This window comes from Rhipicephalus microplus, chromosome 6, assembly GCF_043290135.1.
Source record: "Rhipicephalus microplus isolate Deutch F79 chromosome 6, USDA_Rmic, whole genome shotgun sequence".
Classification (NCBI taxonomy): Eukaryota; Metazoa; Arthropoda; class Arachnida; order Ixodida; family Ixodidae; genus Rhipicephalus; species Rhipicephalus microplus.
In genome coordinates this window covers 201,221,651-201,248,239 of record NC_134705.1, presented here as the reverse complement: position 1 = coordinate 201,248,239, position 26,589 = coordinate 201,221,651, and the positions used below count along the sequence as shown (strand labels likewise).

General features: G+C 49.5%; 1 protein-coding gene across 1 annotated transcript; it reads right to left on the bottom strand.

The window, feature by feature from the left end:
- Positions 1 to 9,926: 9,926 nt before the first annotated feature.
- LOC119168222 (uncharacterized) lies at positions 9,927 to 25,636 on the bottom strand. Its single transcript, XM_075867974.1, has 3 exons — positions 25,231 to 25,636; positions 14,917 to 15,152; positions 9,927 to 10,274 (listed from the first exon to the last, which is right to left on the bottom strand). The coding sequence occupies exons 1-3, from the start codon at positions 25,634 to 25,636 to the stop codon at positions 10,005 to 10,007; spliced, it is 912 nt and encodes a 303-aa protein (XP_075724089.1). The 3' UTR covers positions 9,927 to 10,004.
- Between the last annotated feature and the right edge of the window lie 953 nt (positions 25,637 to 26,589).

Below are 26,589 nucleotides of genomic sequence, written 5' to 3'. Positions count from 1 at the left end.
AGTATTTAGATGCCCCCATGTGGCTCGGATTAGGTATAACATTTAGAGAAATGGGTTCTCTGTCCAGATGAAATTTGATTTAACGAAGCGATGCCACGCTCAAATTATTTCGTTAAACTAGGAAAAAGATTTTTCGGTCCTTCCAAATATAAAATTGCGACGTGGTAGCACCCAGAAAGCTACCCGATGCCTGCGCGTGTAAAAAATCCGCAAGGGTGGCCCAGACATAGAACCGAGTCCCGACCATGTTCTCGTGATGTAGACCATACATACGGTCACACCAAGCTTAGGCAGGCAGCCGATGCATGACGGAAAAAAAAAAACTGCCCGATCGTTTGAGCCGGCTGATAAGCAGGAAAGTAGCGAAGCTTCAAACGATCGGCGCAACAGCAACGAAATCAACCACTGTTCTGTTCCTGTGGTAGAATTTACTGGGACAATAAAGCATCGTCGTTCCAAGCACCATTTGCTACGGAAAAGCGCTACCGATTGTTCGTTTCCAGTGTTTGGTGCATGGGAGCGTCTTCGGCATCGTGAAGCTAGAACTGCGCTACTGCATGTTTGTGGTGGCTGCCGTCGGCATACTCACCTTGTAGCTACGTCGCGGTGTGTAGGCTCCGCCCAGCCCAAAGCTCCCTTGAACCAGCAATATTGCTACGTGCCAGTGCATGGAGCTGAAGAAGACGAAGCAGATAGACTGGCACGAGCTAATCTGTGTGGCTGGCGCTGCTCGCCTAACCGTCTGTAAATACATCGGTGACTACCCCTCTGAGTCAGTCTCCTTCACGTAACATATTTGGTGGAGGTGCGGGGTAGGCGGTGAGATAGAGTGAATTCCCAAGCTGGCGATTTCCTGCCGGACGACTGCTTGAATGAGAGGCAACGTAATTGGCGGAGAGGGGTCAGGGGACATTGTTCCCACTTTAGCTGGAGCAGCCGCTTCAAGCTCCCGCCTGACGATTCGCGTCAAGTTGTCACAGTTGTCTGGTGGATGATATGGGTCGAGACATGAGGACGTCGCAGTGGTGTTCGGGAGGCGCTGGAACTGATGGGAGATGCGTCTGCTCATAGACTGTTCGACCAGTACGCTCCGTCTACACTTGCCCGCAACAGAACCTCTTACACAACGGCCGAGTCGCCTCTGCACAACGGGACACGCGCGCCTCCCTCCACAGACACTGACCTACATAGAGCTCGTCTCAATACCACCAGTTCCCGACGGTGACTATGTTCTGACCCCTATCACCGATGTCCTCATAAGCCGTGGCATTACATTACCGCACACCATTCTCTCCGTCGCAGGAAATTCTACGTGCCTCCCAGTTGTCAACTTTAGCTTGACACCTCAAGTTTTGCCGCAAGGGATCTCTTTAGCGTTGCTCTGCACCTTAGAAGACAATGCGGTAGATGTTTTCGCGATGGCCGCCCCTTCTGAACCCCACGCTCAACATCAGTCTGCCACTTGCTCCGACAGCGCTATTACTTCGATGGTCGCTTCCAACTTAACACCGCAGCAGACTGATGAGCTCCACCGGGTTCTGCTGTCCTACATCGACGTATTTGACATCAGCGGCCGTCCGTTGGGGAAAGCTACCGGCATGAGCCACCGCATAAACACTGGTAATGAGCATCCTATTCATAGGCGCCCATATCGGGTGTCGGCGGCCGAGCGTCACATCATCCAAAGTGAGGTCGACAAAATGCTCGCCAAGGACATCATTGAGCCATCTTGCAGTCCTTGGGCTTCTCCTGTAGTGCTAGTCCGCAAGAAAGACGGTGCATGGCGTTTCTGTGTGGATTATCGACACCTAAACAAAATTACCAAAAAAGACGTCTACCCTCTGCCACGAATAGATGATGCGCTTGATTGCCTCTATGGGTCCCACTATTTTTCCTCCATAGACCTTCGTTCCGGCTACTGGCAGATAGAGGTAGATGAAATGGACCGTGAAAAGACGGCATTCATCACCCCCGATGGCCTATATCAGTTCAAGGTCATGCCCTTCGGCCTTTGCAACGCTCCAGCCACCTTCGAACGAATGATGGACTCCCTGCTCAGAGGATTCAAATGGTCCACATGTTTGTGCTACTTGGACGACGTCATCGTCTTTTCACCAACGTTTGAAACTCACATAGAGCGCCTCTCAGCCATCCTGGGAATCTTCCGTCGCGCTGGCCTGCAGCTCAACTCGTCCAAATGTCACTTTGGACGCCATCAAATCACAGTGCTTGGCCATTTAGTAGACGCCAACGGTGTACAACCAGACCCAGCAAAAATCAGCGCCGTCAAAAACTTTCCTGTACCACGATCTGCGAAGGATGTACGCAGCTTTATCGGACTATGCTCCTACTTCCGACGCTTCGTGAAAAATTTTGCGCACATAGCGAGGCCGCTAACGCAGCTCCTCAAGAAAGAAGTCCCGTTTTCATGGGGCTCCGAAGAGGCTTCTGCGTTCTCGACTCTCGTCGCTCTTCTCACTACCCCTCCGATTTTGGCACACTTCAACCCTGCTGCCCCTACGGAAATCCGTACAGATGCAAGTGGGCATGGCATTGGTGCAGTGCTGGCTCAGAAACAACATGGCCATGATTGCGTTATTGCATATGCCAGCCGCCTCTTATCCGCCCCTGAACGTAACTATTCGATAACAGAGCGTGAGTGCTTAGCTCTTGTATGGGCGGTGGCGAAATTTCGACCTTATCTATACGGACGCCCATTTTCGGTAGTTACCGACCACCACGCACTCTGCTGGCTGAACTCTCTGAAAGATCCATCAGGCCGCCTTGGTCGCTGGGCTTTGCGCCTGCAAGAGTTTTCCTATTCGGTGGTCTACAAATCTGGCCACCTACACCGTGATGCCGATTGCCTCTCCCGGTACCCTGTCGACGATCCTGAGGACACTGACGAGCCCACGGAGAACTCTATCTTGTCAGTGTCCGACTTCCTTAATATTGGGGAAGAACAGAAGCGTGATCCAGAGCTGCTTGACATCATCAGCCGTATGGAATCCTCCACAAATGATGCTTCCGTCCGCTACTTTGTCATTCAAAAGGGTGTGCTATACCGTCGCAATTTCCGACTAGACGGGCCCGACCTTCTCATTGTTGTGCCTAAGCATTTGCGCCGCTGTGTTCTCACCGAACTTCACGACGCTCCCACGGCTGGACACCTTGGCGTATCCCGCACGTACGAGCGCGTCCGGCGCCGTTTTTTCTGGCCAGGCCTTGCTCGTTCGGTACGCCGATACGTCGCCACATGTGACTTATGCCACCGTCGTAAGACACCATCGCTGCTACCCGCTGGCCATCTTCAACCAATTGACATACCCGCGGAACCATTTTACCGTGTTGGGTTAGACCTGCTTGGTCCTTTTCCCACATCAACATTGGGAAACAAATGGATAGCCGTTATCACAGACTACGCTACACGCTACGCTATTACGCGAGCTCTACCGACCAGCTGTGCAACCGACGTCGCTGACTTCTTGTTACGGGACGTTATATTGATTCACGGTGCGCCGAGACAGCTTCTCACAGACCGTGGCCGTACATTTTTATCCCAAGTCATCGCCGACATTCTGCGTTCTTGTTCGACGCAACACACACTGACAACCGCTTACCACCCTCAAACAAACGGCCTTACGGAACGATTTAACCGCACTTTAACAAATATGCTCGCTATGTACGTGTCGCCCGACCACCGAGACTGGGACCTTGCCTTACCCTACGCAACTTTCGCGTATAATTCATCCCGTCACGACACAGCGGGCTTTTCGCCGTTCTACTTATTGTACGGAAGAGAGCCGACTTTACCACTGGACACAGTCATCTCAGCTCACACCTCGTCCACCAGCGAGTATGCCCGCGACGCGATTGCGCGAGCCGATCATGCCCGTCAGCTCGCTCGCGCTCGGCTGATGGCGTCGCAAACCAACCAATGCCGTCGGTACGATGCGGAACATAGAGACGTACATTTCGCTCCCGGTACCCTCGTTTTACTCTGGTCCCCTCATCGTCGGCTGGGCCTATCCGAAAAACTTCTGTCTCATTACACGGGACCCTATCGTATATTGCGTCAAGTAACACCTGTCACCTACGAGATCAGCCCCATCTGCCCATCATCATCTACTATGCGGCCCAGTGATATCGTACACGTCTCGCGGATCAAGCCCCACAATAATGCGTCAGATAACGACCTTTAAAGCACCGGGACGGTGCCTCCGCCGCCGGGGGTCATGCTACGTGCCAGTGCATGGAGCTGAAGAAGACGAAGCAGATAGACTGGCACGAGCTAATCTGTGTGGCTGGCGCTGCTCGCCTAACCGTCTGTAAATACATCGGTGACTACCCCTCTGAGTCAGTCTCCTTCACGTAACAATATTGATGGATGCGCTGTCGACCGGACATGTCTCATGATGATGATGTCTCCAAGTAACGGAAGGTGAAAGCGAGTTTATGCGCGTGTCTGATATAGCAATTTGCTTTACGCTCGCTAATGACTACTTGCTTTTGTATTGAAAAGCCAACTTTCTGTCAGCTTCACTACAGACACCGAATAGCCTAGCTCTATAGTGACCAATATGAGGTACTTATTGGATCTTGGTAACTTATTAGACTGTTAATTATTCAGTCCTTTTGTCCGTCCTTGTATATCGCGTATTCTCATGCAGATACGATGGTAAAGGTATGATCATCCACAAAATAAAAAGTATAGTTACGATTAAAGCTGTTAATATTAAGGTACACTGCAGACAAGTTGCGTCTCTACATCGTTGCCGCTCCGATAGAAAGGTTTGTCTGAGCGTGGCACACAGTTTTTATTCGCTCCTGGTAGGAGGCATGTCCTTTAAACCATCTTCTGTAAGCCGGTCTGCAGCTCATCGAGTCACACTCCTGTCTTGTAGTCCTATTGTCGTCGATTCTTACCTGACTTTCTGTCTCGTGGCACGTTCAGTCACTTTGCATAATCTAGGAAGCCTATGCGGTCTTCCAGTTCCGGCATGGGCGCAGCCAGCAACTGCGGCGGACCCCCGTTTGGTGGTGGTGTCTGATTGGAATTCTCCAGGCCCAATTGAAGTTTATTTCATCACATTAAAGAGATGACAATCAGTGCATCAACATATTTGCAGATTGCAAGATGAATAAATACAGAACACAACACAGGTGCTCTTTCATCTGTCCCTCCATTTTATACGCTGTGCAAATAGATGCTGAATGACCTACTAGCCCAAGCTACTGTTCTATCGGGTTATTATTCTGAGGGAGCTAAGTTCGGGGCTGCGTGGTGGGAGACCGCACACTTCCCACCGAACAAGGTTGTTGCATCTGCACTGTCCTGAAGAAGGAGTGGTAAAGATAGAACTGCTAAGTTCAGAAAATACGAAACAGGAACGACACAGACGGCTGTGTCTTTTGAACTTGGCGGCTTTTGTCATCCAATGTGTTCTAACTTGCCGCTACACGAGCTCGTCTGAACTCATGGCAACAGTATATCTTTTCGCTTGTCCACAGTTGCCCTTCGCAGACGTTGAGTCACGAGGCTGTAGTGATGATCGCGTTCATGAATTCTACCACGAGAACAACATTGGTGTACCTCAGCGCAGTCTCGCCGCAGAAGACTCGATCGAACGTATTTACTCTCGGGGAATCGGAGTGCTTGGTCAGTCTGTGAAAAAAAAAAAAATGGCCGCGTGTCTCCGTGCTCCGCTGCGAAGGACGTCGAAAGACGATAGTCTTCTGTCTGGAAGCGCTGCCTGACATATGGACGCCATCTGGCAGTGATGTGAAGAGTTTTCCAGAACGCAGAGCCTCTGGTAGGTGGCAGAACCGGCGTTTTAGCTAGAAATATTGTATATGCTATGATACAGTAACTCTAGTTTTAGCTAAAGTCCCTATTTCATCTAGGAACCTTAGTTTTAGTCAAGCGTAGGAAACACCTGCTTCTTTGTTCATAGCATCGCATTGTCTGTGCAGCGCAATGATGTTGCGCCTCAAGTATGCCCAATGTTCGCTTTTCGATTGACAGTGTTCACAAGCATGGACGCAGCCACCAGAGGAAGATGGATGGGCGTTCCGCAAGGGGCTAAACTTTCGCTGGGTGGCTCAATGGCTGAAGCGTTAGACAGGAAGACAAAGAAAAGGGAAGGCTATAGTCCTTAAAAATAATCTCCTTCGCCGCGAAGAAACGTTAAGGTGGTGTCTGCTCACAGAGTTTTGGGATGACATCTTGCGAGAGCCTGTGGAGTCTATCGCTCACGGTGGCCCGGAGAGCTGACCAATAAATTTCGGGAAATTAATCGTGAGATGGTTCTTTTGAATCAACATTTGCTGATCGTCGTCCTGGTTTACCATTGCTCGACCTAGTCGTGAAAGTATCGCCGTACACGTTACCTATTCGTCGACGAATCTCGGTTGCACTCAGCTTGCAGAAATAAAATTACAGCGCGCACTTCTCACTTGGCGGCATGCTATGCTATCCTGCTTACTAGCCCGTTGCACGATAAGAACTGAGAGCTCTGACCCCGTGGGAGGGCGTACACCCTTGTACGTAGATGGCGCAACATACGTGAACGTCGTGTCGGCGGAATTTCATTGTTTTTTATTCGGTGACCAATGGGCCTTGGAAGTAAAAAAAAAAAAAGCCTCGTAGAATTATGTTCTTGCAACAAGAACTTTTCATTCTTCTATAATTAGAGACACGCGTCGCTGAAGTGCCCGATACATTTAACGCCTCCCGACCTGCGCAGCGTTTTTGTTCTGCGCCTTGACTCAAGCACGCGCCGCAATACTCAAGCTTCCGCAGCGGTCATGTGAGTTATCTCAGTATGTATACGTTATGTAAGAGCATATGCTATTTGCTTACTAAGCACCATTAAAATCAGTGAAGCAAACGTCTCGTTTAATGCTTGTAGGGTGTCTGGTACCGAGCGCCGGACACGTCCTATTCTGATAAATAAAACACGTTACTTCTATACACGGTGCATTTCATTCACCACAAGTGTGGCGTATAGAAAAAAAAACATTGAAAGCGTTTATATATCCAAACAATTTATTTTCTGAGAGTATGCATGTAAACAAGCATATATACAGGCAAGTACGAATATCATCCACCAAAGTATTATAGAATATTGATGTTCTGCATCATTTTTTTTTCTCTACAAAATAATCCTCACTTCATCATCACTGGCAACGGCATCGCAATTTTGTTTTATGCTCCAAGTTTACGACAGCTAATATTGACACGTACGTGGCTTTCATTGACATTGGAGGCCCGTTTTACATTGACATATAAGCGATCGTTTGTGATGGTGTTGGACAGTGCGTGCAGATAAGAAAAGTGAGACAGCGTTGTCAAGTCGGTGGTTTGGGTGACACAGTGAGCGGAAACCATTTTCTTTGCGGGCTTTCGTTGGACTTCTTCAATTATTTGGATAAATTACATCCCTTGGAGGATCATATCGGCCACAAGACCAAGTTCTCGTATACGCGCCATTGTTAGTCGCGGGCTGGCTGTTTTCGCGCTTAATGTATTACTTCAACGCTTTCTGCACACTACCCTTGCGACGCATCCTATACGCGGCCTGTCGCATAAAAGACGTTAATCGATTGCCCTCCGCATTTGTAGTGCATCCGTCGCTCGCGTTCGCTAAATGCCATCTTGTAGAGAAAGTATAAGAACGGAAGACTCAGCTGAGGATTCTGCTCGAAGAAAATAAGTGTGTGCGCAATGTAAGAATCATGTGGTTGTCTGCGTTACAAGGAAACCTGCGCACGTTACGTAGTCGTGTGCTTTCAGGTATTTTTACTCAGGCGCATGCAGTGCATGTGACGCAAACAGTGCAAATGGAAGAAATAATTTTTTTCACATATAGCATGGAATGTGAGTATAGCTTGCGAAGGTTCTTGATTGTTTTGGCTTAGTATTACATGGACGAAGTGATTAAGTAACTTTCATAAGATAACAAAAAAAAGTGAGCGTCGCGCAGCGTATGTGTGTTTCTATTCTATTCCACGTCAACTTCATCCTTCGGTCGGCGCAATACAGTCATTATGCGAAACTGGCAAATTACGAATATGAGCTTTCCAAATAATGCTTGGCTAGGTGCCAAAACCGGAACCTGCTTTGAATATAATTTCGAAAAGTTAATACGTGAGCTCTCACATGGATATTCGTCTTAAGTTTTTCGTGGCTTTGGACGGAAGCGACGAAATTGCCGATTTGAAGCTTACGTGCATATTTTGGCATTGCGGTTACGAAGGGTTTTGCAATTTCTACTACTTTCAAAGGCCACCACGCTCTTACGGGCGCGAGTCATAGTTGCAGCTACGGGGTTGACGCAATTTCTAAGTTTGTGTGATTTACGTCGCATCACGGTGGACTAATCGGCGCACGTGCTCTGGGAGCGAAGCAGAAGATGACGAAGAGAGCACGTGTCGGTTCATCACTCGTTTCTTGGCCGACCTCCCAGTGTGGGCATCATCATCATCATCATCATCATCATCATTATGATCACCATCATTCATGACTGGGTCGGTCTGTGAGTAGGCGGCCCATATTCTTACAAAAGATCCCAATTGCACGGAAATCGACCACCACGTCACCTGGTTTCTTGCCAACATGGGGCAACCACCCTGCTATCCCCGATGCCAGTGAGCTTGCCCATGCCCGCGCGCGAACAGTACCACGGCGACGGACCTATACTTTGGGAGAAGGCACCCGGCAGCTTGATTCCCTCCTCGTCTTTATTTAAATATGTAAACACAATCAGTTGGTCCAAGCGTATATTCCTGCACCCGCAACTCTCGAGGGCTCGACCTTACGAATGGTACCAGCTCTGCTAATTAGAATCAGTAAATAGCAGCTTTTTAACATTCCGGAAACATTATTTAAATAACGAGACCTTTCGCCACAATATCCTTATCATGAACTTGCCTATAAACAATTCCGTCTATTTTTCGTTCTCGTTGCTTGTCAAGAGAAATATTTTTTAATATTCTTTATAAATGTCTATGCCAGCACATCTTTATTTTTTTTTGCATGGGGGATATTCATGTGCAATATGTTAAGCGTGTCTTTCATTTTTGTTCGTTACCACCATTTATGCTGTAATACGTATCTCTAGGGTGGCCAGGACACCCTCAAGCTGATTATGCCAGTTTTTTTTTCTGGTCTCCCCAACATTTTGTTGCAAATAAATCAATAAATGAAATGCTGCATAACGGGTACCCTTCGCCCTACAGCAAGTTTATTAACAGCATAAAGCCGCACTGTCAGCCATGTGGTGGGAGACTACGTTATCCGATATGCTCTAGGTGAGCCGATAGTTAGCCGGAGTTTGCTGCAGGATCAGTTCTCATAATCATTACTCAAGACACAAACAGTGAGCAAAAATTTGTGGGCAACAAGATCGTGAGTTTGGCTATAGTTGGTGAACATTCATGTTAAACGCAAAAGTTTTTTTTAAGCGCACGAAAAACGAAGACAGAAGAACTAAGAATTTCCCATATTAATTTGAAACAATAAATTGAATATAAAGCGTGGCTCTGTCGCATTCTTAGTGCTGTCTTCGGTTTTCGTGCGCTTAAAAGATTTTAGCTTTAAACGTGGCGGCTGCATTTCCGATGGAGGCGGAAATGTTGTAGGCCCGTGTGCTCAGATTTGGGTGGACGTTAAAGAACCCCAGGTGGTCGAAATTTCCGGAGCCCTCCACTACGGCGTCTCTCATAATCATATCGTGGTTTTGGGACGTTAAACCCCAAAAATCAATCAATCAATCGAGCTTTAAACGTGAATCAACGGGCGTTTCGAAGAAAATGTACTCAAAGCACGAATGCACATAAAGTAGCAATGATAAACTGTCAAATTAACGGGGGACAAGAGAGTAGCGTGCGTATCAAGGCAGAATTTCACGCAGCGACATGATAAGTCTGGATTCGATTTTATCTCTTTTTTTTTTATGTAGTGATCTCCCCGAAGCTAACTGAGCACTTCTGGCCGAGGCAGGTCAGGTGAGCATGTCGTTCTCTCTTATACTGCACCGTGGCGGCACTCGGAGCGCTGGCCAATACACAAAAGGCGGGACTCCGCCAGTGTAGAGTGATGAGATATTCCGATCCGGAGGCTGAAGCTCGGAGTGCACATCCAATTCCACCGCCGGTGTCAGACAAACGGTCTCGGCTGCTGAGCGTAACACAGCGGAGTGGTGCTCGATTGCATCAGGAGGCTGGCGTTCGCGCTTCTCTCGAGCACGACGGTTCTGGAACCAGATTTTCACCTGCGCAGTGAGTAATAAATAAGGATAGAGAGTATTGTCATGTCTCGTGCGCGAAAAGTACAATGTGACTAGTACATTCATCCCTGCACCATATATGACATGCCCTATAAATCGGATGTAGTGATTTAGCTCAGTTAGTAGAGCATCGGACGTGTTATTCGAAGGTTGCAGGTTCGGTCGCTGCATGCCAGTGGGCAAATTATCTTTTTGTTTTGTTTTTTTTCTTCTCATTTACGTTGCCATTACAACTAATGACGCCTGCTGTACTTTTAATTCTTTGGCATCACTGTTTGTTAGTTCTTATTTATATTGTGTGTAACAAAAAAATGAGCTCTTAAATGTACACTTCTTTCCGCCGTTGCTTAAAACATAAGAAACACTGCGTGAATGCCGTGTAGTGTGAGGAAATCAAGAACAACTCTGTTTGCCCCTCTTAAAATAGAAGAGGCCAATGGAACAGAGGGTTGGGGAAGCATCTTTTAGGCGTAGGCCTTCTCTGCCCTTTCATCCAATTCCATTACATGGTCTTGTAGTATAGATGGAATTTTGTGTGGCAAGAACATGGAATGGCGCTAGACGTGAAAACATGATCACCAGCAACAAAATCAACAAAGTGAGCAGCGGCGCAGGTTCGTGTGCTGCCTGGCGGTTAACGGGGGTGGCCGCTCCTCTTGGCCCCGCCCGTGCGCACGTATATATGTCTGCGACAATTTCTACTGGTCGGCTGAGTTGACTCGTAATGAGGTCGGCTGAGCTGACTGCTCAGCCGACCTCATTACACTGTTGTAGCACCGAAAGGCGGGCGAGTTGGAACTTATCCATAGTGGGCAGCGCACAAAAGGAAACACACAAGAGAAGGAATCAGGACAAGCGCTGGTCCTGATTCCTTCTCTTGTGTGTTTCCTTTTGTGCGCTGCCCACTATGGACCTCATTACAATTCAGAGTAGCTGAAGTACTGTGTACTCAGTCGGCTTCATTCATTTTCAACCGAACTCGAAACAATCAATGTTGTACTCAGTCGGGCTCACTGCTTCTGAAACTACACGATCGAGCTTTCTCGGATTACGAAATTCAACTAAGCTGGGTTCATTTGATTTCCTCTGGACAGCTCGCAGTCTGTCAACGGCAATAGAGAAGAAAGAATGCTGAAAAGGGACACGTCAAAGGCCAGATGCTGACGAACAATGACGTGACGTCTACGACAATGGGTAATACTGAACAAGAGTCTCGTTCCCACAGAAGGGAACACCATAAACCAATCCAGGCCACCAGTATCGCCTCCCTTGTGCGCACACTGATATTCAGCGCACCGTCTCCTGTCCATGTTATGCACCATGTTTCGCGCTGTTGCGTCCACTTTTGTCACGGCTGACAAATCCACTGCGACGTCACAAAGGACCCCGGTCAGTGCGCTCCCGTTCCGGGCGTTGCAAGGGAGGGCGACAATAGAGCGCACGCCGTCTCCCGCATATATGCGTAACCGGACAAAAAAGAAACGTTTCTTTGCTTTATAGCTTACTTGTTTACGTCTGACTCGAAATCTTGACTTGCGCACTCAAATAAAAAATAATAATTCGTCGTGAAGTGCAAGGAGTGGAGGGAAGCAAGAAGACGGTAGGGATATTTTAATCACAGACGCGTAAAGATAAATGAATGACGCGAGGCTCCAGAAATGTTTCTGGGGAATGGTGAAATAGAACAAAACGTAAGAACCCTTCAATCAATGGCTGAAAATCTGGCCAATAAGAAGACACGTGTTGTCTATCACTGCATATCGTGCGCCACCTGTGTCCCTCCATGGTGCTCTACTACTGATGTGAAGGTCACGGGTTCGTATTCCAGCCTCAAATATCGCATGCTACAGGCACGTTTATGCTTAGATTTAGCTGCACATACATGCATGCGTTGACTTTTTCTGACGCCACCTATGAAGAACATGTCCGTAGATGCACCATATTAACGCATTATTGCAAGAAACTCTATAGTTTATCACACCAAAATAATGTTATGATGCAGTGATTCATACGCTTTATAGTAATTATTCTTAATTTTGTTTGATATTAAACATTCTTGATCTTTAATTTAAAGAATTCAACCAGCTGCGCGCAGCGGACACTGAAGAAACGGGGAAGATGTTGGCTTACACGGAAGTATTCGCTTTGCCGAATATTTGGGTTGGTTGAATGAAGTGGGATTTGAATGAAGTGGAGTTGAATAAAGAGGGGTTGAATAAAGTGGGTAAATGAAGTGGGAAGAGTGGCCGGGGTAATAGTGGTGGTGAGTGGTACCGTGAGTACTGACACCCATAGCTCTGCAAAAATATTGAAACTCATTCAGACTGACCCAAGCAATGTATTTTGCTCAGAGAGGCTCTGACTTGGGCTCACCGAAATTCTCCTCTACCGTACTCATTCAAACTCAGACTCGCTTAAGCCTTTTCTCCAGCGGCCTGCCTCTGACTGAAACTCACCACCATATTGCCGCTCCGCCGGACTTGCTGAGACACACGGCTTGACCTGAGCCTGCGGGAGTCGACTCATGAGTCCACTGGCGTAAAATTAGCTTTCCCAGTGATGGTCTAAATCCTCTTTGACGCCAATATCAGCTCTATGGTGCACCTTTTGATTGTGCACCTTCGTATACGAGTTATCAGTGATTGCAAGCCGGTAAAAAACGGTTGTGTGAAATGCGACCCCCACAAATTTTTTATCAAGAAAATCCCGTGAAAAATTTTACAGGGGACGTCATGGCACCTACCCCCCTCTAACTTACGTCTCAGATCAATATATATTGGGGCGGCGCATGAAAGCTAGTTGATTGATTGATTGATATGTGGGGTTTAACGTCCCAAAACCACCATATGATTATGAGAGACGCCGTAGTGGAGGGCTCCGGAAATTTCGACCACCTGGGGTTCTTTAACGTGCACCCAAATCTGAGCACACGGGCCTACAACATTTCCGCCTCCATCGGAAAATGAAAGCTAGTGCGTTGAAGCATGTGTGAGGAATAAATTTGGCTGTAAACTTAACCCGATATAAGGCTTGATGGCAGAGATCAGAGATGAGCACGTAAGACTCACCTACCCGTTTTCGAGCTGCGACGGCAGCAGGAAATGATAGGCTCGACCAATAACAGCCTCACCGCTCATATCTATTTATCCTGAAGCCATTCAGGTTCTGTTTTTGCATCAAAATTTGATTAATATGTGGGGTTTAATGTCCCAAAGCCAGCATATGAAGATGAGAGACGCCGTTGTGGAGGTCTCCGGAAATTTCGACCACCTGGAGTTGTTTATAGTGTACCCAAATCTGAGCACATGGGCCTAGTGCACTTTCGCCTCCATCGAAAATGCAACCGCCGCAGCCGGGATTCGATCCCGTGACCTGCGGGTCAGCAGCCGAGTACCTTAGCCACTAGACCACGGCGGTGGAGCTTTGCATAAAGAGAATCAAAATTTCAGACTAGACACTTAATGCAATTTGTTTTTGTTTATGTCCATTACAAGGTAAGAAAGATTATGCATTTGACTTGGGCCAATGAAAGCGGAATGCCGAATGACTTACTCGTCAAGCACTGCAAAATGAACCTATATGAGGCCACATTTATTACGCAAAAGGTTCCATTCACCCAAACCTCAACGTATCGCCATCGTGGCTACTGGTGACGCTGACTGACGCTCTCACGTTTATATGCACATACATACATCATACAGAGGACAGGTGGATATCCGCCGTGGTAGCTCAGTTGGTAGAGCATCGGACGCAATACTCGAAGGTCGTAAATTTGGTGCCTACCCATGTCAAGTTACCTTTCCGTACACTTTTCTTTCTTCACATTTACATTAAATTTACTATATACTAATAACATCCTCTATATTTTCCTTGGTAGTGTTGTCTGTTTGTTCTCATGACTCTTGTGTCCCGTTTCTTTGCACTACCATTTGTTATTCAAATATGCCGTATACCAACAAGCCCGCCTTGAAGCTTCAAAGGGGCCATGACGCCCAATTTTCGCGCATAATGTGCGTTATGAGGGTTCGTCCTTGGCTGTTCACGAACAAGCTGGCGAAGTTGCAACGCATTTGCTCAAAAACTTAATTTATAACGAGCATGTTTGTAAACACACGAGCGACCTGACAGTCTGAAAACACTCGTGTACTCACTAACCGTGACGTAACAAGCCATTCGTTTTGCAAGCGTCTGTACTGCGGTCTACAATATTTATTCGTGATCAGCTGCGCATGCAATAAACTATTGGAACGTCTTTGTGTTGAACAATGAAAACTCAAGGTTTTCCATCGTCTAAAGGACGATGACTCCACTGAATGAAGTACATGACGTCACACACGCCAAATGGCGGTCACTGGTGGTGGGCGGGATTTATAGCTGGTAACTTCTATAGGACTCATTTTGTAACGGATTATTTTTTCACAGTCCATTTTTCACACACGTACAGGCACAATAGACCCTATATGCTCCTATACTTCACTGAAAACCTCAATCTGGTGGGTGACCGTCACGTGGCCACTTTAATCGAGTTCGGAACGCATTCCTCCACCTTTTTTTTTTTCTTTTACGGGATATTCATTCCACGCACGTGTAGAAAAGGTGACGCAGTAACGTGGACGTCTGCACTCACCCTTTGCTCTGTCAGCCCCAGTCGTGTGGCGACGCTGTTGACCTGCGCGCCGCTCAGGTACCGGGAGACCGCGAACTGCGCCTCCAGCGCCGACACCTGGGCGCCCGAGAACGGAATGCGGGGATTGCGGCCCACGTAGCGTCTCCGTGGAAGCTCGCGTCGTCTTGCCGCTGTAAACAATAACAGAAATAGCCTATCTATTCTTTTCCTCTCTTTGCGTCTTTTAGCAGCCGCCCCTGCATCCGTTCATGCGTCCATCCATGCATCTGTCTATGTGTCCGTTCGTCCATCTATTCAACACTCCAAGTACCACCATCTCGCATCTTTTCATCATATATTCCCCATTAGGGAGCCTACATGAACGGCCGTTTTTATGGTGATGTCAGCCTTTGACCCACTACATGCCGCCAACGCACCACCGCCCGCCAAAACACAATGTTGCCAGACAGCAACGCCGCGCTGTCGCCCCATATTGGTGCCCGCACTGCGTCTACGCCCGGTTGCGTTTAGTTCTCAACAATACGGCGTCGAACGTTGCGGTAGCGTGTTAAACGCTGCCGGTGAAGCCTTAGAATGCCTGGATGCTGCGTACCGCTCTGCACTAACCACAACAGAAAGGGGGTGCGAATGTTCCGCTTTCCAGCGAGCCCTGGCCGACGACAACTATGGCTGGCTCAAGTGAAGCGAGACGGCTGGGAGCCCACCAGTGCGTCTCGTATTTGCTCTGTGAGTACTGCGTATTTCGTTCACTGTTTTTTCCTGCGGAACACGTATATGTGTTTCGCGGTGTTCGCGAATGAGTAGATAACCGAAGTTGTCGTTGCTGTGTCCACGCATTGCGAGTAGAAAGCCCACAAACGGGACGCGTCCGCGCGTTCGTACGGAGACGCGCTCGCTAGTCTGAGCTGTTGCCACGCTTGCGTTCGTGTCAGCGTAACCTCAGTATTATGTCGCAAGTGTTTGTGTGTAGGCTGCGAATTTCTTCGTGCGCTCACTTTGAGAACGGGGTCGCTTACACGACCCTGAGATGGTGGTGGTAAAAAAAACATTTATTTCAGAAAAAGTTTACTAGAGAGTGCCGACGTGGCCCATCGGCGTGCTAGAGTGGCAAGACCCTATTCCGGGACGCCAGTGGAGCTGGAAGCTGCCCGTGCGCGCTCCACCAAGGAGCGTTGTGCAGCCAAGGTAGAGCAGCCGAGCAGGTGCTCCTCCCAAGCCTCTCTAGTTGGGATAGGAAAAGGGGATGAGAAAGGGACGGGATTAACTGGGCACGATGCTACGACGTGATATGTGTCGGCGAGCACATGACAGGTCGAGCAGGTGCCATTAATTTCCGGCAAAAAGTGCCTGGCGACCGCCGGACTTATAAAGGTGTTCGTCTGCAGGCGGCGTAGCAGTCGTTCGTCCGCTTTCTCCAAACCGCGTGCGGGGTCCGGGTAGAGGCGGCGCGAAGCCCGGTAATAAGCCAAAATTTCGCGAAAGCGCGTCAGGTTGGTATTGCCAGATTCCGTCTCGGGACATGGAGGGGCAACGGCCCGGACATGAGAAGCGCGGGCAGCGGCATTTGCCGCCTCGTTGCCGGGCAGGCCCGAGTGGCCTGGGGTCCACACTATACGAATGGGATGAGGGTTAAAGCGCCAAGAGGCTGCCTGTAGTAGGCTAGCCGCCAGCGGGGCAATGGAACCCTGAAGGTACTGAGAACAGGCCGAGCGCGAGTCCGTCAGGATGGTGCGTGAGGCAGGGTGAGAGGCGGCCAAAGCTATGGCAACCTCTTCAGCGTGCGTTACCGTGTCTGCTCGAAAGGAGAGGCCATCTACGTGTTTGCCCTCTGTAATCACGTCAGCCGTGAAGTGACCCGAAGGGGAGGGACCCGAGACGTCCACGTAGAAAACACCAGGACGATCGGAGTGTCGCGTATGAAGGGCCGCGGCGCGTGCTAGTCTACGGCCGGGATGGAGGTCAGGGTTCATATTACGGGGTAGAGGTTCCACCCATAGCTTTTGACGCCAAAGCTTTGGTACCGGCTGCAGAGGGTCTTGGTCAGATATCGGGTTAAGGCCAAGTCTGTGTAGAAGACGGCGCCCTGAAGGCGTCTGCGACAGTCGATTGATTTGGTTAACGCGATGAGCTTCGCGCATCTCTGCAAAGGTGTTGTGTACCCCCAGAGCCGTGAATCGGCTGTTGGAAGTTGCAATAGGTAGGTCCATAGCGCGTTTGTATACTGAACGAAGAAGGACGTCCAGCTGGTGCTCGTGTCGACGACGCAGGCGAAGGTAAGGCAAGGCGTAGAGGACGCGACTGGTCACAAACGCGTGGGCCAATCGGAGGGACTGAGACCCGCGGAGGCCCCCGCGCTTAGTAGAAACCCGCCGTATCATGCGGCTCACCTGTTCGCTGGTGCGTCTGAGGCCTGCTATTGTGCCCTTTGGATCCAAAGACGATGTGAGGTGAAGGCCAAGAACCCGAATATTTTGCACTGCCGGGACGGGCCCGGACGGAAGAAAAATTTGAGGCGGCGGTATCGGAGAGACTGAAAGAAGAGCCGATTTAGCTGGAGAGCACTCCAGGCCGCATGAACCTGCGTAGGTGTCCACCAGAAGGGCAGCCTTTTGCAGGCGTTCTTCGATTTGCGCTAAGGAGCCGGTGTTGGTCCAGATTGTGATATCGTCCGCATATAGTGCGTGTTGTATTCCCTCGACCTCGCTTAGAAGAGAGGGGAGGTTCATCATCGCCAGGTTAAAAAGCAGAGGAGACAGAACTGCCCCTTGAGGTGTACCCCGCGTGCCTAATAAGTACGGGCCGTGTTCGGTAGAATTAAGGCGAATGAAGGCGGTGCGATGTGATAGAAAGGCGCGAATGTAGTTGAAAGTCTTCTGCCCGCAGTTTGTGGTAGACAGGTTAGTGAGTATAGTGCTGTGTTTGACGTTGTCGAACGCCCCGCGGAGATCGAGAGCGAGCACGGCTTTATCGTTATGGCGCATAGTAGTCGGCTCTATGATATCGTGTTGAAGCTGGAGCAGGACGTCCTGCGCCGACAGATGCGGGCGAAAGCCAAACATCGTGTCGGCAAAGGTGCTCCTGGCCTCCAAGTAGGCTGAAAGGCGTTCGCGAACCATGGTTTCCATGAGTTTGCCTGCGCAAGACGTAAGTGAGATGGGTCTCAGTGCCTCAATACTAACGGACTTTGCCGATTTGGGAATGAATGTCACGACCGATGTGGTCCATTCCGTTGGAAGCGGAGAACCGTCCCATATCGAATTTATAAGCTGGAGTAGCGAGAGGTGTGCTTGGTCGGGAAGATTTGCCAGGAGCGATACTGTAATTCCGTCGCGTCCAGGGGCCGTGCCCCGTCGCATTTTCGTGAGTGCAAATCGTAAATCAGAAAGCGTGTATGGGGCGTCGAGGTCGGTGTTAGGGGCGCCGGAATACGTATATGCTGGGCCTGCGGGATGAATTGTGCGGCAGATGTAGCGGTCACAAAGTTCTCGCGCGAGTTCATCCGTAGTGCCCTGAAATGCATGCAGAACACGGTGGAGCTGGCGTTGCGTTTCTCCCCTGGTGGTGGAGGGATCGAGAAGGCTTCTAAAGAGTCGCCACGCACTCTTAGAGCTCATCTGGCTTGCAGCCTTCGAACAGGTGTCTGCCCAGTTAGCATCGGAAAGTTGTGCGGAGTATGCGGCCGCCTCTGCAGTGAGCGCCTCAATGCGAGCGCGAAGTTTTCGATTAAGTTTGTTGCGTTTCCAGCGCCTTATGAGCCCGCGGCGAGCGTGCCAAAGATGTAGGAGGTGTGGATCGATTGCAGGAGTCAAATTAGAGGTTGCAAGGGTGCGAGTGTTCGCTTGTTTCATATGAAGAGCGTATGATGCCCACGCTGCATATTCGGTCGAGGAGAGGCCGGCGGGGAATGGTTGCATTCTGAACTGAGTCCAATCGGTGAGACGGGCTTGGCCCCAGTGTTGGCGCATTTTCTGCCGCGGTGTGAACGAAATGCGGAGTAAAAAGTGATCGCTGCCTAGGTTTTCGCCTAAATTTTCCCATGTAGCATCGCGGATGTGACGGGTGAGGGAGAGGTCGGGGCATGTGTCTCGCGTGACCGAGTTGCCGGAACGTGTGGGTTGTGCCGGATCGGTAAGAAGCGTCAGGCTCAGCGAGGAAATGAGCTCCTTGAGCTCTCTGCCCCGGGCCTTCTCGTAGTGGTAACCCCAGTGAGGGCTGGGGGCATTAAAGTCCCCGACAATCACCAGTGGTTGTCGGGCCGCTATACGCAGTGCCCGATGGAAGAGATGCGCAAACGAAGCCCTCGCAAGGCGAGGGGGACAGTACACGTTTAAGATATGTATTGATGGTTGGCCCCTCCGCTGAGACAGCACTGATATCATGCAGTAGTCGTAAGGAAGATCCAGATCGAGGTCGATCTGTATCGCCGTGTAAGCTTTATGCACGAGGAGGCATGTGGTGGTGCCGCCTACATAGGAGCAGTATCCAGAAAGGGATGGAGCAGGGCCAGATTCTTGGAGCGCCAAGACGGCCGGCTGAGAGCCAAGTGAGCTGAGGAAAAGGGAAAGATGTGAACGCTTTCGCCTGTTCCCGAAGCCTCCAGGGTTCCACTGTATGATCTCGAATTTAGACGCAATGTTTGAACGGGACGTACGATTGGTAGCCATCGTGACTGTCCTAGGTTTTATATTTGGTCCTCCATGTCCCGCTCGGAATCCTCAGAGGCAGGGAGGGGCACGGAGGCCACATTGTCCGACGACGGGGTGGTGGTAGCCACCTTACGACGACGCCGTGGAGCTGTACCCTCACTGCTCACCGAGCAGGAGCGGGAACGCGATGCCTTGGGTTGAAACTGGGTGATTGCCCAGGCTTGAATAGCCTGGGTAACCTCTACTACTATGCGTTGGACCGAGAAGCTGGTGAGGAGGTGATTAATCGAAGCTTCGACGCGCGTGAGGCGTTCCTTTACGTGCGGGGTGTGCTCTTCGCTAGGGAGAGTTTGGTTAGCGGGCAAGAGAACCTGAGGTGCCCCAGGAGCCTCAAGAGCTTCTGGAGTAGATGTAGCACCGGTTCCGAGTGCTGGAGTACACATGGCTGCTTGAACCGGCGGTTTAATGGGAGTGGACTTAGCGCGAGGACTAAGCTTGGACATAGCTGGCGTAGCCGCCTGGACAGAGGAAGCAATACCGGATGGCTTTGCAGTACACTGTTGTTGGGGTTGAAGTCGCTTATTTAAGAGTTCGAGTTGTTTAGTTAAAAGAGAATTGTGCTTTTGAAGTGCCGCAACTTGCTGGCGAAGGGCCGCAAGTTCGGGAGAAGGAGGATCGACAGAAGGGGGTGAGAGAGGCTTAGAAGCAGCTTTCCCTGCCCAACTGCTCACCTGAGGTACCGCCGCTGGTGCTTCGAGCGGTGGGAATGCTTGAGAGTCGGCGTGGAGTGGTGGAGCCGAATGATGCAGGTTTGTGCTGCTGTCTGGCTGTGACGAACATGAGGTGGTCCCTCGAGGAGATGTTGAGGGCTGCTTGCGTTTCCGATATTTTCGGTATTTTGCCGTGCAGCCACTGGTCCCAGTCTCATGGGCGCCATGGCAGAGGAGGCACTTGGGGTGGCAGTCGTGGGCATCTAGACCTGCAGGTGCGGGGGTTCCACATTTGGCACACTGGGTTGGAGCGGCGTGAGGGCACTGAGGTGGTCGATGACCGATGGTACCGCACTTGGTGCATACAGGGACCGTTTTCTTATAGGCGCGGATATACGTCGCCACGCAGTGGTAGAAGAGGAAGCGGGGTAACTTCGTGCCCTCGAAAGTCACCACCGCCGCCGCGGAATCTCCGAGTTTGCGGACCGCAAGGATAGTACCTTGAGGCCAATACAGTTCAAACTTTATCTTTTCCGGGCTTTCAGCAGGGTTTACATTGATGACGCCCTTGCATGTATCCCCTGGTGCCTTGGCGTGGCCTCGAACGGGCAGCTGCTGATCCCCCACTTGCAGCTGGAAGTCCCCGAGGAGTCGCTGTGCCATAGGCAAAATGGTGGTGCTACAGACCAAGATGTTCTGTTCCCAGATTGGCCACACTTGAATTTGCGTGGTAGTCCGGTCGCCGAGGTAGCTGCGGATGGCGTCGCCCGCGCGATCGGCCGGGACAAATGTGCGTAGCTCGCAGGGAACGCGAGGTTTCAGCACTACGATGTAGTCGTCGCGAGAGAGGCGAGGAGTTTGACGCGGACGCCACTTGCGTTGCTTCGCTGGCTGCGAGGACGGAGCAGAGGTAGGCACACCGCCGGAGGGATGGCGCGCCGGCGTTCCTTGCAAGGCTGGGGAATGGTGGCCCGCCGTGGCGTCTCGTTGTTGTTGAGACGCAGACTTCGATTTCGCTTGCTTGCGTTGCCACAGTTTCACCATGTCGTCGAGGTATTCATCTTCTGATGGCATAGTGTTTTTGGAGGATGAAATCTCCATGGACAGCATTTGGCTTGAGGTAGGATCATAGCCCGTAACCACGTTAGCGGCCGCCATCGCCGGGCTGAGAGCCCTTAGCGAGGCGGTGTTGTAGCCGGCAGTGAAGGACGTCCCTCAAGTTGTCAAAACTGGACCCACCTGGACGAAGGTGTTGTCTAGGCGAAGCGGAGAACTTGGCGGTGACGATAAATCCAAGTTTCAGGGGTACCAAGGTGGATGTCCGCAGAAATAGCAGAAAATCTACGGAGGCGATGTGGAGTGCGTCCGTCACCATCGAGCGCTCGCAGCGCCCCCGACCCTGAGAACCGCCGCTGTCAAAAGCCCAGGTGTTGTGTGTTGGCTGGCTCCAAAATGGCGGCGCACAGAAAACTATGCCGAATTTGGTGGAAGCTGGCAACAGCGTGCCCCGTTGCCCGCTGGTTTTGGCTGAGTTTCTTGAAGGCACTTATTAAGATGTCTCCACCCTAAAAACGGCCGTTCATGTAGGCTCCCTATTCCCCATATAGAAGCACCGCCATCCAGCGGACATTCCAAGGACTAAACGAGAGGTGGCACACGCACACTTTCTTACGGCTTGCGCTTCGGGTCCACTTCCCACCTTTAACCACCTCGAGTTCATGGTATATACTAGTTCACTGTATTCATGGCACTGTGGCCGAACGCTCGCTAAACCTTTCGAAAACCAAGGAGGTTACGCCCAGCGAGTATGACGTAGCAAACTTCTTCAGTCAGATAGTGATCAATGTACATGCCAATGGCTGCTAATAGGAAATGAGAGGCGGAGAATTCGGCTTTTACTTTCTTACGGCTTGCACTTCGTACCTACTTCCCACCTTTCACTACCTCGAGTTCATTCGTGGTATATACTAGTTCATTGTATTCATGGCACTGCGGCTCAACGCTCGCTAAATATTTCTAAAACTAAGATGGTTACACCCAGCGGGTATAACGTAGCAACCCTTTCCCTTCAGAGAGTGCTCAATGTACATGCAATGGCTGCTAATGGGGATCGCAGCGTGCACGTTAACTAAAAGCCGAATGCTCCTGTCTCTCATACCCCACTATCAGCTATTGGCATGTACATTGAGCACTATTTTTTGTTGTTCAACAACGCACAGAAAAAATGTCTCACCAGCACCACCTTGGAGGTCAAAATGTTTGCATGTCAAAGCGTAAAACTGGTTACATACTACGCGGGACGAACGGGTGCCGCTATAAGAAGCTTCGTTCCTACAACGCTTGTGACTTTGTCACACCCTTCGCAAGCCACTAAAACACGCTAGCGCTTATGTCTTTTTTTTCCTCACCCTGTTCTCACAGAAGTCCTGAAACTGCTAAGCCTGTATATACACTGTATTTGGGGACAAAAAAAAAAAAGAGAACAACTTGAGAGAGAGAGAGAGTAGAATTTGGCGCTTACGATAAAGAGTGCTTAACAGTGCAAACGACAGGAGGGGATAGAAGAGACTTCTTTAAAAAAAAAGACTTTTTTTATCCTATCCTGTCGTTCGTGCTGTTAAGCACTCTTTATCACGAAATAAAAAAATCATTTATTTCTTGGTGATGGTACTATACGGGTGCATGTCTGTCTGACAATGTCCACAATGTGCTTTGGCGAGATGACTTGTGAGATCTACTTGTGTGACACTGATTTTCAGCAGACTTTCAATGGGAAATGTGCCTTATTAATAATATAGCTTAAGGTTTACGTCGCGCAACTAAACGCGTAGTGGGGCACCTGGCGGCAATATCAACTTGTATTTATCGTAAACAATAAGAGACAACCCACTGTGTTCGCTGCCGCAGTTGTTAAAGTGGCGCTCGCATACATATACTGCGAGTGCTCACTTGGCCTGCTGCCCCGACAATAAAACCACATTTGCCCCGCCCTTCTCAGAGATCGAAACTGTGACTGGATGTAGGAACATCTCGATGTAATTAGCCGCCGCACGCTCGAGTACGCACGTTTTCTAGCCCTGATAAACGCTTCTTCATCAGATATTTTTATTTAAAAAAAAGATACAGGAAAAATGAAAGTCTTTTGTGGTGGTACTCAGCGTCATGCAACATTTTTTGAGCATCGCCTGAAACACTGTCATTCGGTGGTCGAGGCTCCTGAGAGAAGAAGAGCCTAACATTATCGCGCAGCACATCGCCTGTAATTTACAATAAATTGCCAAAGTCAGCTAGAAATCACTCCCTCTTCTCTCAACAAATGAGGCCATTAACCAAAATGACCACGCCATAAGTATTTGGCCATTGGCCGAGTGGAGCATCGTCGGCTCCAAAGTTACCCCGGCCTTCGCGTGAATGCGTGACATGTATGTCCTAGCGCTGGCTCGCGATCTCACTGAAGTAAGCCACACGTTTCAAGAAAAAACGAGAAAGTGCTCAAGGTCATGACACATGCCTGAAGTAACTAGTTTCTCCCGTGTTGTGCCTCCCTGCTTTCTGCACGCCGGGTGAGAGACCAGAGAATGCTTACAGCGTGCTACAAATCTCTGTAACTCCGCTCGTACTTGAGGTATTCTTAACCTTTTTGCGGCAGTCTATTAGAAGGCCAATAAACTCTTCACTCGACGTCACTCGAACTCTCTCAGTGACTCTACTCACTCAGTCGTACTCATCTGACTCGAGCTCACTCAATGAATCGCCCCACTCAGTTCGGCCAAGATTTGGCTACGCCTTTTGTTCATTAATTTTAGCCGGCTACCTTTGCCGCGCAGACTGGGGCATTTAATCCAGTACTTTATGTGTTCGAAGGGGCTGCTGTCACAGGTGTGGTCACATGTGCCTCCATAAACGTGTTTTTCTTTCGAGTATACGAGTTTCACGAACCTTCAAAAAGAGTAATTTACGAGAGTGGAAGCTTGGGCTAGTTGGCGTGCCGTCATCCTGGCAAGTTTTCTCATTGTGCGAACATCGAAAGAAAGGACAGCGCTCTTTCTGTCTACTCTGTCGTTTTTTGCTATGTTCGCGCGCTGAGAAAACTTGCCAATTTGAAAAATACCTTCATGGATCACTATGAGAGAACCACTGGCCTGCGTATTCTGTGTCGGCGCGATCGAACCTTTTGCGAAGTTTAGTGTTGTTACGTTACCTGACTTCGCCGTACTTCTGTCATTTATGGTTTATTTTAATGTACATTTCCTTCAAGAACTTGAGTTCAAATTCTCAAGAATGCTTTTGAGTGCGGTATTACGAGATTTTTTTTTTAGTGTGCTTGGCTGTAGATTACGTACAAACCACAGTTTTGCGTCAACGTATATATTTTTCTTTTAAATTAAAGCATCTTCGCCCTGTGGTGCCAAACCCGAAAAAAAGGGCGAAGCTGGGCAGCCTTCTTCCTGTCTCTTCGGCTTGCTCTTTCTTTCCTCCTCTCTTCCTTTATTTTTCGCGTTCCGGGTTTTCCAGCTTTTCTTTATTTGAATTTCTATTTTTCTTCCTATTCATTCCATTTCTTTCTCTTTTTCAATTTCTCGCGTGCCTCCTCTTTTTGTTCAATTTTTATACGCGGCCTTATTTAAAGTGGTTCGCCCTCAACATCACCGTCTAGGTGCTCAAAGAACAAGAACATTTTGTAGTGAGGGCACGCTCAATACGCTACACATGGCTTTACTATATGTGTTTTGCCTGCGCTTAAATCATCCTCAAGGAAGTCGAATAGAGGAAAAAAAAAATATTTAGCGTGAGCTCGCGCTGCAGCTGGCTATGCTCGCGTGGTGTCGCCTGTGATACGCCAAGCAACGATGACAGCATACGACAGCCTGCCCACCCCTCCCCATCCCCATAATGTTGCCAACATTCCCCAATAGTTAAGGATCTAGCTGTGCTAAGTATGCAAAAATTTCTCTCACTTGGAATCTTCGGAGGTTTGTAGCGGCTGCACTGAAGCCACTCGAACTTCGCCACTTGATCCTGGTCCTTGTCGCAGGTCCTGGCGAACTCGAAGGCAGCAGGCCTCGCCAGGAGGTCCGCTCTGACGGTAGCCGGTGCTCGCGTAGCCGAATAGTGGGACGAGCCGGTATTTGAGCTCGGGTTAGAACTCGACCGAACGCAGGGCGAGAGCAATCCGTTGATGGAGAAGTCGGTCTTCTTCGCAGGCCAGAATGGCGATTGTTCGACGCACGTCCTGCCACTGTCGCCACCTTGGTCATAAGTCGCACCGGGACTCGTTACCGACCTCGGCGATGCTTGTTGACCACAGTTCAAAGGTTTTTCGCACGTGGAGGCTACGAATGGTTTGTTCGAATCGGTCGACATTATAAATCGAAACGTTGAGATTAATGCGAAACGACTGACTACAGCTGTAACCAAGGGCGTTGTTTCAGTACCATGCAGGGGTTCAGTAGCCAGGTCCCCTTTGGCATCGGTGTGTCAATTGCGGAACTTCATGGGAACCAGCTCTTTGTCACGGCCTGTTAATTAAGAAAGAGAAAAAAGAAAAGCGAGAACGCGAGCGTTGGGGCTAGCGAACCATGCAATACTTGTATATTGGACGGTCAAAAGTCCTGTTTGAATTTTTTTCATTGGTTTATTTATTGCATATTTATTCATACTTCAGTCCGAAGAGCAAACAAGCTTAGCGGATATTTGCTAATATTACGCAACTGACAGCCGAACATGATAAGGGTGCCTCTCAGGGGTGTAGCTAAGGGGGTTTTAAATCCCAACCCCTGAAATTTTTCGGTTCTACTTGCGTATATTACAGACACACATGCAAACGCACATACATAAAGTAAAGTAGAACTCGCCTTCCCCCTCCACTTCGAAAAAGGTATCTGGCTACGCCACCGGTGACTATTCACCCCGAGATCAGGCTGCGGGTGGCAGCACTCTATAGTGTGGATGGGCGGTGGGCGGCGCGCATACAAATGTATGCAGCGACGCTCTTTTTATCGGTGTGAGCCGATTCTCGGCAAATAAACTGCCACAGCCTACTCGTAATGTGTGACGTCAACTGCCGAATCGATGCACGAAGCTCGCTGAACGGCAACTTGTGAGAAAAACGCGAACTGCTACAGAAAGGAATGTACACGCTTGGCGACTGCATGTCTGTGTTTCGCACTATGCCACGTCTCTTGAATCTTTTGCCTCGCCTACTACCTACACACTGCCGTAGTGTGGCTTAATTCATTCTTTGCTTCATGCATGGCAGTCTTGGATACTGAAAAAACATAGAAAGAAAAAAAAACATTATCTTGGGCGTTGAGCTA